The sequence below is a fragment of the Myotis lucifugus genome, unplaced genomic scaffold, assembly GCF_000147115.1.
Source record: "Myotis lucifugus unplaced genomic scaffold, Myoluc2.0 scaffold_366, whole genome shotgun sequence".
Taxonomy (NCBI): domain Eukaryota; kingdom Metazoa; phylum Chordata; class Mammalia; order Chiroptera; family Vespertilionidae; genus Myotis; species Myotis lucifugus.
The window spans coordinates 331,266-344,284 of NW_005871414.1; the positions used below are offsets into that span (position 1 = coordinate 331,266).

The following is a 13,019-nucleotide window of genomic DNA, read 5'->3' on the forward strand; positions in this document are numbered from 1 at the left end:
TCAATCTTGTTTATCCTTTCAAAGAACCAGCTCTTGGTTTCATTGATTTTCTGTATTGTTTTTTTGGTCTCTATTTCATTGATTTCTGCTCTAATCTTTATTATCTCCTTCCTTCTGCTCACTCTGGGGTTTTCTTGTTGCTCTCTTTCTAATTCTTTGAGTTGTAGAGTTAGGTGATTAACTACCATTTTTTCTTGTTTTTTGAGATAGGCCTGTAGAGCTATAAACTTCCCTCTCAGGACTGCTTTCATTGTGTCCCAGAGGTTTTGGATTGTTGTGTTTTCATTGTCATTAGTGTCCAGGATGTTTTTAATTTCTTCTTTGATGTCATCGGTAACCCAATCAATATTTAATAACATGCTATTCAGCTTCCAAGTGTTTGAGTATTTTGGGTTGTTTTTATTGTAGTTTATTTCTAACATTATGCCATCGTGGTCTGCGAAGATGCTTTTTATGATTTCAATCTTCTTGAATTTGTGGAGACTTTGCTTGTGACCCAATATGTGGTCTATTTTTGAATATGTCCCATGAGCACCTGAGAGGAATGTATATTCCGCAGCTGTGGGGTGAAGTGTTCTGAAGATGTCAATTAAGTCCATCTGATCTAGTGAGTCATTTAGGATTGCTGTTTCTTTGCTGAGTGTTTGTCTAGCGGATTTATCCAGTGATGTCACTGGTGTATTAAAGTCCCCTACTATGATTGTATTGTTGTCGATCTCTCCCCTGATATCTTCCAGAAGTTTTCTTATGTATGTGGGTGCTCCTGCATTGGATGCATATATGTTTACCAGGGTTATATCTTCTTGTTGTATTGATCCCTTTAGTATTATGAAGTGGCCTTCCTTATCTCTGGTTATGGCCTTCACTTTGAGATGTATTTTGTCAGATATAAGTATTGCTACCCCTGCTTTCTTTTCCTTTCCATTTGCGTGAAAGATATTTTTCCATCCCTTCACTTTCAGTCTGTGTGAGTCCCTTCTAATGAGGTGGGTCTCTTGTAGACAGCAGATGTATGGGTCATGTTTTTTTATCCATTCAGCCACTCGATGTCTTTTGGTTGGAGCATTTAGTCCGTTTACGTTTAAAGTTATTATTGAAAGGTACGTGTTTGTAGCCATTTCTTTTTTTGTGTGTGTGTGGCTGTTTTCTTTCTGAGCTTGATGTTTCTTCTTTTACAACAGTCCCTTTAGCATTTCTTGCATGGCTGGCTTGGTGGTGATAAACTCCCTTAGCCCTTTTTTGTCTGTGAAGCTTCTTATTTCCCCTTCAATTTTGAATGATAGCCTTGCTGGATAGAGTATTCTTGGATTCAGTCCTTTGCTTTGCATCACTTTGTAGATTTCTGTCCATTCTTTTCTGGCCTGATGTGTTTCTGTTGAGAAATCATTTGATAATCTAATGGGAGATCCCTTGTATGTTACTTTCCGTCTCTCTCTTGCAGCCTGTAAGATTCTCTCTTTATCCTGAACATTTGCCATGGTAATTATGATGTGTCTTGGTGTGGGTCTTTTCGGGTTCACCTTGTTTGGGACTCTCTGGGCTTGTGTGACTTTTTTCTTCCCCACCTCAGGGAAGTTTTCTGATATTATTTCTTCGAATAGGTTTTCTAATCCATGTTCATCTTTCTGTTGTTCTGGCACCCCTATTATTCGTATGTTGTTTCGTTTCATGTTGTCCCAAAGCTCCCTTAGGCTCTCCTCCTGTCTTTTAATTTTTTTCTCCATTTGCAGTACAGTTTGAGTGTGTTTTGCTTCCTTGTCTTCTAATTCACTAATTCGGTCCTCCGCTTCTCCCAGTCTACTGTTGATACTTTCAATGGTGTTTTTTATTGCAGCTATGTCGCTCTTCATTTCTTCTTGGAACTTACTTAAGTCGTTGATTTTTTCATCTGTTTCTTCTAGCTTCTTGCATAAGTAGTTGAGTTTTTCATCTGTTTCTTCTTGCTTCTTGAACATCCGGTGCATGTACTCTAGGAACCTTATTCTGAATTCTTTTTCCGTCATGTTGCATATCTCTGTCTCACTTAGCTGCTTTTCTGGCGAGTCCTCCTTTTCTTTCCTTTGGGGGTTTCTTTGTCTACCCATGTTTGATCTCACTGACATGACTAGTTGTTGAGTCGTTCAGTGGCTGGACCCTGGGTGGCAGTGGCTGCTCCCTGGGTGGCAGTGGCTCCTCGGGCTTTGGTTGCTCCTTGGGCGGTTGTGGTAGCAGCGGCTCCTCTGTTGATAGCAGAGCCTCTGGTGGGTGCTGTTCACAGCTGTGGTGGCTCTTCTGGCTGGTGGAGGGAGGCTTCACACACAGCAACTGTTCCCCAGGCAGAGCGTATGGTCATCAGGAGGCCGCTGTTGTTTGAATCTGCTGCGTTGATTTAAAGGCACAAAATACAACACAACAAGGCACAACGTACCAGGCACTAAACACTATTGTATTTACGATATTACTAACCCCAAATAAAGGTGGCCACCCGAGCTAAGAGAGTTGAGAGATAAGGGGGAAAGAAGAGAAAAAGGTAGAAGAGAAAAAAGAAAGAAAGAAAAAAAGGAGTGCAAAAATGAAATTGGAAAAAGGGAGGGGAAAAAGAGGAGGAAAAAAAAAAGAAAGAAAAAAAGTAAGAGAGAAAAGAGAATGAAGTATAAAAGGGGAAGAGACTATTTATATGAGGAGAAAACTCCTATAGGTCCGCCACTAATACCAACAAATTACAGCAACAGATTCCTGGAGATGAATACAAACTACAAACAACCAATAATATCAAGCGACGCAAGGGGAAACAGAAGCACAGAAATAACCAGGGGGAGGGGGGAGAGGGAGGGGCAGGAAAATAAAAAGAATAAGCAGTCTAACCTCACAAACAATCCTAAAAAAAAAAAAAACCAATATACTCGTCAATCAAGCAAACAACAATAAAACAATAGAGAGAGAAAAGAAGAAGAAGAAGAAGAGAAAAAAAAATTGGATAGTGAAGGAAGATAAGGGAAAGGTGTATAAGGATTTAGAACAGGGGATTGGACGTAGGATATATAAGCAGGGTTAAATTTTGACAGGGGGTAAAAAGAATAGGGACAATCAAAAGCTGGAGTAGGGTAAGAGAAACAGGACAGCAAAAGGGAAAAAGTGGGGAAGATTGTTTAGCACAGAGGCAAATTGAGGTAGAGAAAAATGTTGCTAAAGGAACGATGAAAATAGAATGGAGAACATTAGTCCCAAAATAAAATAAAGACAAAATAAAATGACACTTTAAAGAATGGTAAAATGGTAGCGGTAATAATACTAGTTAAAAATAAAAATGTAGTAGCTGAAAGGGCAAAATCAGGTGATGGAGAAAAAGAAAAAAGAAAAAAAAAATGTTTTCTTAGTTAAAAGGAGAAAAAGTAATTTAAAAAATAAAAATAAAAATGTGCAGTAATGCAGGTGCTTCAGATCTTCTACTCTTCTTATTGGCACGCCCGGAATTCAGGAGAATGTTGAATTTCCCTCTGATACACTGTTCCTCCGTGTTGTAAGCCACAGTCCTGATTTTAAGGCCGGCCGTAAAATCCCCTTATTGCCTTATCTGTATTTACAGAAGAGTCAGTTCGTGGCTCTGCCTCTGGGTGGCAGTGTGTCTGGATTGACCTCCGAGGCTATAAGTTCTCTCTGACCAGGAGCTCTCTATTGTATCTGAACCAGCTCCGCCCAGAGCTGGTTCCCCAGGCGCCACTCCCAGCTCTGTTTCCCAGGCTCCCCCAAAACAATCTTCCCCTACAAGCTCTGCTAGTGACCCCAACTGGGCAATCACATGCACTGGGGTCAACAATCAAACTCACAGAAGTAAGAGGAAGTGTGCAAACAAGAGCCTGGGAAGCTGTTCGAACTCGCAGGGTTCCACCCTCCAGAACTGCGCGGAGTGTCTGCGCGGAGTCTGCCTTGATTCTTTAGCTAAAATCTTTACATAGCCAGAGGCAGAAAATAAAGTTAATATTCTTATAGCCACACCAATATAAATATTTATTTATAGTCCACTTACTATTCCAGTTACTATTAAATGTTCAACCTTGCTAATAAAAATTTTTCTTTTTCATGTTATTCTTAATTATGAAGGATTCACTCTACCATTTAAATTACAACAATTTATACTTTTAGCTTTGTTTTTCAATGTGAAGAATAGTTATAAAAATTAATGATCATCAGATTAAACAATGGATGTAGCCACTTAGTCAAGACTCACTGAAATCAATCTTACTACTTCTTTAAAATAATTTCAATTTGTTAGTAATAGTATCTGATGAACATCTATGTCTTGCCACCAAAGTAAGTATTCATGTTCAGTAAATTTAATTCCATTTGAATGGAAAGTTCAGGTATGATATATCGTTGGGAATGAATCATTCATAGAAGATATAACAATGGTATGATAGATTACAATGCCAAAATCTTTTAGTAACCTTTACCACTCAAATACCCAGTGTTTGTCATTTAAATAGATAAAACTGCTCTTTAGGAGTTCCACTTTCTTGAATTACAATTCTGATGGAATATCTTATATCTTTTATTACAAACTGAAAGTGTGGTATAATGTTTTTAAAAATTCCCCTCAAACATCATTTTTTTACATAGAGCCAGTGATTTGGACATTTTTTAAAACAGTATTTAATTTATTAAGGGTTATTAAATGAAAAGGTAATGGAGGAGCTAGATTAATTTAGATACAATGTCATTTAGGTGTACATTTTTAAAATCCTGCCCTGGCTGGGTAACTCAGTTGGTTAAGTTGATTAAAGTGTCATTCCCATACACCAAGGTTTCAGGTTCAATCTTTAGACTCTAGGCTCTATCAATGAATGCATAAATGAATGGAACAAAAATCAATCTCTCTCTCTCTCTCTCTCTCTCTCTCTCTCTCTCTCTCTCTCTCTCCTCCCCACCCTCCTTCTGTAAAATCAGTAAACAAAAGAATTTTTTCAAATCCTGACTAACATCAGGAATAGCATCATGATAGATCCCCTTTGTATCTCCCTTGGAAGTTTCAACAATATGAACAGCTATAATTCAACAAAGCATTCCCTGGCTCAATGCACAAACATGTCTGAGAGATCTGTGCATTGAAACATCTAAAGGTGGGCAAGTGAGAGCAAACAGAGGAGGCAAGAAGGGAGAAAAGCTGAGATGAGCCACAGATGCAGCCCTTCCGCCTGGAGCTCACTGCGGGGCTCAGCCTGGAGAGGGGAGGAATTAGGTTGTGGCTAGCACTCCCTTCAGCAGGGAGGAGCAGAGAGATACAGTGAGCATTCCTGCAGGAGTGGACAGTATCAGCTGTAGGTAAGTCTAGTGACCTGGGCAGGGACTAAGCACAGAGGTGCAGCCATGGTTGTCTGACAATCAGCATTCCAAACAGATAAACAAAGCCACAGAGCCTGGTCGCCTCCCCTCACCCTTCCTGTCCTGTTGCAGAGCACATTATCTGCAAATCCAAGAACTGGTACTGTAGAAACACTTTTTCCCTGAGAGAAGGGAGCACTCTGCGACTAATCCCAGGTTAGGTGGAGGCACATGGTGGGGACTCCATGGAGGTCTGAGGTTGCTATTGCTGGGAGGGCAAAGCAACAAAGGAGGTGGCTGGGTTCCCCAAGTTCACCCCACCCAAGGACATTGAGGCTGCATTAGTGACATATGGCTCTGGGGGACATCACTGGGATTTCACAATTTGGAGCCCCATTGCCCATTGCATTCCCCTGCGGGGTGTTCTCCTAGGCGCAGGGCGAATGGATCACACAGGAGGTGCCCACCTTCCCAGGGAACACAGGCCATTTTCCACCTCCCTGCAGAGATCTGAAAAGCCAGAGATGGGCAAGAGAGCCAAAAAACAAACAAACAAAAACCTTGTGATTCAACACCACCTGCTGGTCCCAGCATTTTTCAGGAATGAGTATATATGCTGGTTAGGGTGTGTCTGAAGGCCTAGGAGTAACTGGAGAGTAGTTGGAAGATTAATGAAGCTAAAAGGATAGAAGAACCTGCCAATGTGTGCTGCAAACTCCAAAGAGCAATAGAGCATACCTTCTCCCAATGCCACTCAGCCCCACAGCCTCAAAGCTGGGCTGGAGAAGCACATGTGACTTCATAAGTAAACTAGCTCTAGTGTTGAAGAGGAAGTAAGGTCTCAGAGAAAAGCCAGGTGTCAGTTAAGGTCAGGTGTGTAGGACCCTTAGAACAATACAGAGGCATAAGTACTTTTCAGTAGTAAGGATTTCAGAGGGCACAGTGAAAGGGTGAGTTGAGGATTAGCAAGAGAAAGATGGGGCTGCTCTTTCAGGAGGAGATAGCTTATTTGATTCGGATGGGAGTTAGAAAATAGGAATTAATTGCTGAACAGGTATAATGACAATATTCCCACCAGGAATTTGACTTTCCTTGGTTCAGCCAAGAGCTGCTGCTGGCAGTCCCAACCTCCCCTCCTCAGCTCCCCTCTCTTCATATAAGACTTGTCATGACTTGCTTCTCCTGGGGAAATTGTTTTTAATACAGTAGTAATAGATAATTGCTTCTCCATGTGGATATAAAATTACTATTTCAATCTCTGCTTGCACCATTTAATAAACACAATATGATGGTGATAGAGATTAATAAAGTCATTATAAGCAGATTTTCTTTTGAGAAATTAAAACTAACATGTGAAAATTTATTTTGAAAGGCGTAATAAACATCTTAAAACTTTGTTCTTTATTATCATTTTAGGAGCATGAAAACAGATTGCTAGATTATGAAATTGTGGTTTCTTGTTTGTTGCTTCCTTTTAGAAAGGCAATGATGGCTAGAGCTGTGACCTGTTAGGACTCAGGCTCTTTCTATCCTAGCAGAATGAATTCAGTTATCTTCAGAGCTTTTGTATAGTAATGGCTTGAGAAATCAAAGCAGTGCTTGGACAACCAAAAGCCTGCATTTGAGTGTATGTGTGTGTGAGTGCCCACCTCATTCCCCTGCAGGGTGTTCTCCTAGGCCCAGGGTGAATGGATCACACAGGAGGTGTGTGTGTGTGTGTGTGTGTGTGTGTGTGTGTGTGTGTGTGTGTGTTTTCACAAAATGTGTCATCCTTTTATTGGTATAATAAAGCCACATTGCCAAAATATGAGTCAGTGAAAAACAGAAATTCATGCTTTGAATCATTCTTTTACACTTTGCCAGTCAATTATTTCATGCAAAATTACATTCTGGAAGTAAGTAACATAATTTCACTTATTAATAAAAATAAATAAATAAACAGCACTGTCTTTTATCTATCACATTGCTGTCTTTCTGGTGCAAGCTTCTTAAGGACCCATGATTATGAATATTTAGATTAAGCTCTCTTCCCTACTGGACTAGAGTTGCACATAAAAATAAAGTGATAACAGACCAAGAAAAAGTCAAAAGCGGGTGTTTTAAGAATGTATGATATCACCAAAAATAATGAAAATGATATTTTATAAAGGTCAACTATAATTCATAGAATGCACCTGTTGCTAGTAGAAAGTTTATGCTCTTTACAAAACTTCAGAAAATATACCACAGCATTTGTATTAGTAATGAGTTCTTTGTTGAAGCTTATGAAAATTAGAACCTTTATAAATATCAGCTAAACCAAAAATACAATTTACATTTCCTCTAGCCAAGGGAAATTTGTGAAAGTCATTCCCATGTTTTTCAGGAACTACCTCAATCTGTACTTCTAATAGATGGATTCATTAAATACATTATGAGTTCCCACACATTTATGGAGTTTGTTAAATGATTATAAAATGAAAATTTGAAAGTGTGATAGGCATGTGTATAATCATGCATGTCTTCATATATTAAATCACACACACACACACACACACACACACACGCATACCATTATTGGTTGAGTATTTTCCACAAACCATGAGTCCAGGCAGAGGGAAAAGCAACTTGACTGTGATGGATAAGAAAAGTATGTATTGGCAAAGGGCCTGGTTTTCTGAGACTCAGAAGGAGGGGGACACCAATTCCCAACCAGAACTGGTGGGGTCTGATGGGGGTGTTCAGGTGCAGCCAATGGGAGAGTTCATCTTAGCAAGGAAGACGGGCAGGGCCCTGAGAGGAAATGCCCACCATGTTTGCACACCTCCCTGGGTCTGGAAACTCACTGTTCACACCAAACTCAGAAGTCATCTACAAGTGTTTCCCAGATGTAGGAAAAGTTAGCTTCAAAGAAAAGAAAGCAGATAATTAAAACAGCAACTGTTAACTCTAGAAATATAAAGACGTGTATAAGAAAAGGTAATCATAGAGCATCACTTGGCTCATTTGTACACAATATTTACATAGTCACAAGGAAAACACGGAGAATGGATTTTGAGGAAAAAAGAAAGCATGAGATACTTATCTAGGGAGGATAAAGTGGGGGAAGTAGTATGTGTAAGTGAGTTAAGTCTTATCTACCACAATAGGAAGTCAGTAGAAAATACCTAAAATTGATGAAGCAAGATGTGTTATATAAAAATACAGAGAGAAGAAAGTTAAGAGTTGACAGTATGACAAGAGAAATGGAGAGATGACCAGTACTTCATTTTGTATAAAATTTTTGTATAAAATTATATATATACATATATATGCTTATATATGCACATACTATCATGATATAATTTTTTAAATGTTCTTTTAAAAGAAACCTTTTCTGAACCTCTCCATCCTCCTACCTTGAGCCCCCTCTATACTAATAGGCTCCAAATATCTGCCCCCCTTCCCAGACTGGAAGGACTGTCTTATTCCTTGCTGCATCCGTGGAGCCAAGCCCAGTGTCTCTAGACAGTGGTTCTCAACCTTCCTAATGCTGTGACCCTTTAATACAGTTCCTCATGTTGTGGTGACCCCCAACCATAAAATTATTTTCGTTGCTACTTCATAACTGTAATTTTGCTACTGTTATGAATCGTAATGTAAATATCTGATATGCAGGATGTATTTTCATTGTTATAAATTGAACATAAAGCATAGTGATTAATCACAAAAACAATATGTAATTATATATTCAATATGTGTTTTCCAATGGTCTTAGGCGACCCCTGTGAAAGGGTAGTTCGACCCCCAAAGGGTCGCGATCCAAGGGGTTGCGACCCACAGGTTGAGAACCGCTGGGACTCTAGCACCTGCTAAGTGTTTAGCACCTGTGGGAAAGGGTGGATGAATGCAATTACTGATGGGACAGACCAGATGAATGATTGGAATTGGGCATAATGTTAATTTAAGTCTTTTAGGAATAAGGACCAACAATGATAATATTGCTAATGTAATAATAATGTTAATAATTATTATTGTATATTTGGAAACCCGAAGACCTTCATCCCTATAACCTGTATGTTACCAAGGCATGGTGTTTCACCTGTGGCATGCCTACGGATTTGTCCCTTACATTCCACTTCTATGCTAACCTTCTAAGCAGACCCTCCTCTTTATGCTTAAGTGACTGACAGAAACTAGTCTTTCTGTGCCTCTGTCTGCCTTCACTCTACCTCAGCCTTTCCCCATAACCCCTTTATCACCCCAAAACAGCTCTGCATCATCGTTAGTGCAAACTTCCCAATATTCTGCTTTGTCATATTCTGCTTTTGTCATAACACTTTACCCTCTGGAGCCCAAGGTTCTCTTCCTGATCTTCCAGCTCCTCCAGAACCTGGCCTCACTGGCCCATCCCACATTATTTCCCACACCTCCCCGGAGCTCACCATCCCACTTATTACACCTCCCCAGAGCTCACCATCCTCATTATTACATCACACTCAGCCCTACCTCCGACCTATTATTACTCCAGACTTCCTTTCCCCAAAAAGACCAGAGCATACCCATGGCCTGAGAACGTAATTTTTCTTTTGAGATATCTACAAAGAAAATCATTTTCATTTGTTTAATCAATAATTTGTTGCAATCTCTTCTACTTTTCTACTGTGGAAACAATCTCTCCATATTAAAATTATTCCTAAATAGAATTTGCCTTAAGAAATAACATTTTATTTTCTTTATCAATGAATATAGCTTTTGATTTTATGGATTAATAAAATGAACCTATGTAAATTGTGCGTCTGAACAAATAATGGAAGAGGCTGCTATTTTAAAAGCAGCATAATTATAAGTACTGCTTTTGTTTTAATTTCAAAAATTATTTTTCCTGCTTTTATTCTGCAGTCTTAATTTCTTACTAAATGATTATTTTCTCCTTTTCTTTAACTCAGTCAGATCACTTAAAGCAGGGGTTCTCAACCTGTGGGTTGCGACCCCTTTGGGGGTCGAACGACCCTTTCACAGAGGTCGCCTAAGACCATTGGAAAACACATATTGAATATATAATTACATATTGTTATTGTGATTAATCACTATGCTTTAATTATGTTCAATTTGTAACAATGAAAATACATCCTGCATATCAGATATTTACATTACGATTCATAACAGTAGCAAAATTACAGTTATGAAGTAGCAACGAAAATAATTTTATGGTTGGGGGTCACCACAACATGAGGAACTGTATTAAAGGGTCACAGCATTAGGAAGGTTGAGAACCACTGACTTAAAGAATTAATTTGATGAAGTATTAAGAGGTCTAATTGTTTAATAGGCAGAAATTAGCCCCTGCCAAGAGCACTTTAAAAACTGGCAAATACCAGGCATAATTACAAATTCTTTAGAAGAATCTATTTCTATACAATAGCTTAATTAGTTATTAGTAGACAGCCCTGGCCACATTTTAAACCCAGCTTTTAATTTCACCCATGCTTTTTTTTTTTTTAAGCAAATGTAAGTGGCTGGCTAATTGGGCTCAAATTAGTCCCCTTGAAGGAGCAATTGGCTCCTTATCCCTGATTTTCAAGATTTAAGTGGTCTAATGCACCGGCAGTTAGCTTCCCACTGGCACCCTGCCTACAAATCCAGAGTTCTTTCCCAGAGTTGTCAAAGCCTTGTCTCACGATGGGCAATCTGTAGTCAGAGGACCAGTGGATACTTTAGATTATGTTCATTTCTTGGGAGAAATCATGGCAGTTCTTCAGAAAATTGAAGCCAAAACAGATATATTTACCTAAAGGGGAAAATTGGTATGGGACTGGTTGATCCAGATAATTGCCTCAACTCTCTGGGCTTTTCCAAGATGGCCTGTTCATTTATGTGATTATAGAAAGTACTTATTTTTCCCCTTTATTTTAGTGGTGCAACCTATGCATTGACTTGGTGGCATTTACCAGTGAAATATTCAAGGGAGCAGTTTTCCAGTCATTGGATGGAATTATTGTCTCAGCTAACTGTAAGCTGCGGAAGATCTTCACTTTAAAATCCAAGCCTCAAGACACTGCTGATAAAGATGGTATGTTCAAATTGCTATCAAGATTTTTAAATTCTCCAATATGCTTTTAACATTACACATGTCTTTGGAGAGTATAAGTCCATGGTAGCGGTTTTTGAATTTTATTTTATTGTGGAAAGAATACTTAACATGAGATCTGTCCTTTTAATAAATTTTAAGTATACAGTATGTAATTGTTGACTATGGGTGCAATGTTGTACAGCAGACCTGTAGAGCTTATTCATCTCCCCTGAAACTCTATGCCCATTGATTAATAACTCCCAACTTCCCCCTCCCCCCAACCCTGGTAACTTTTTGATTCCATGACTTTGACTATTTTAGATACGTCATATAAGTAGAATTATATAGTAACTGTTTCTCTGTAATTGGTTTATTTCACTCAGCATAAGTGTTCATGGTTCATCCATGTTGTAGCATATGGCATTCTTTACTTTGGATCACATGTTTATTTTTACTGTAGCTGAATGTTGCAAAGATATATTTTTTATTTTTGTGGTTATATTTTTTTGTTTATGGTTGTACCTACCATCTGAATTAGTCATGGATTTTAGTTGTAAGCAACAGAATTCTCTCTAGGTAGCTGAAAAAGCAAAAGAATTTATTTTAAAAAATTAGCTGGTTCATAGAATCTCAAGGAGATCCAGAGAGTCAGGTTTAGAAGCTACAGCCAAGTACACACCCAGCCCCTGCCAGAAGACTGTTCCAAGGATGACCCCAATAGCTACTGCCACTGGGCAAGAACATAATTCACACCATAATGCTGGGCTCTAGGTTCTAAAATTCCTATTACTGCTGCTCCTAAAAATTGGCTATCTTCTTCCCTGCCACTCTCACTCACCAAAGCAGATTTCTTCTTCATGTTTCTCTGCTGAACAAAGACTGACATGGCTGTATCTGGTTTGTAGAGCTGAGGTCACATCCCACAAGAAAGGGCTGGCAAAGCAAATGTCTGAGTCCTGACTAGAGAGAGAGGACTTATGTAGCAGCCACCAAATTAGGAAGGTTTAAAAGATATTGGACATCCAAATTGCTCTACACGTGTCCACTATACTGTCTTATAACTGTGTTTACATTTTTCAAAGTCATTTGGAAGAAATTATATTAACATATTAATTTTCTAATGATCATGTCAAAATAGAAAGATGGTTAAATTATTCCTCATAATATTTCTAGAGGGACTGGAAATATATTCATTCATTATTTTTTCTGTGATTGATGAATATACTCCAGAGGTAACTGAGCCATCTAGAATTCATAAGGCAGCACAAACTCTCCTCCTAAGTTAGTCTTACACAACTGAAAATATTGAGAGAATACTGATGCTTCCTCTTGATTTTCATCTGGGGTTATTTTTAACAAAATCAATTATTCTAGAAACCCAGGAAACAGGGCTGCACATAAGATGCCAAAGGTGACTTCTTAGAAGTGTATATGTAGACTTTACTAGTAGACTTGGGCTCCATCCGAATGAGTGTCTGAGAAATTCTGTGTTTTTCACTCTGTGGAGCAGGACACTGTGCCCATAAATTTTATTTGATAATAAAACACAGCATTGACAGCAGCTCCCCAGTGAAATCACAGCCAGGAAGTATGGCCACTCATCTTATGCACCACTTAAAATCTATATGAAAAAGTGAAAGGTTTCATTTTTTTAAAAATAGCACACACCTAATATGAAACCTCAAAATTT

General features: G+C 38.8%; 1 protein-coding gene across 1 annotated transcript in view; it reads left to right on the forward strand.

Moving 5' to 3' along the window:
- The window catches only part of CUNH3orf67 (chromosome unknown C3orf67 homolog), a 219,539-nt gene that overhangs the window by 88,779 nt on the left and 117,741 nt on the right, over window positions 1-13,019 (forward strand). The window contains exon 6 of the mRNA XM_014466898.2: window positions 11,173-11,329. Within this exon, the coding sequence (XP_014322384.1) occupies window positions 11,173-11,329 (157 nt within the window). The remainder of the gene's footprint in view (window positions 1-11,172; window positions 11,330-13,019) is intronic.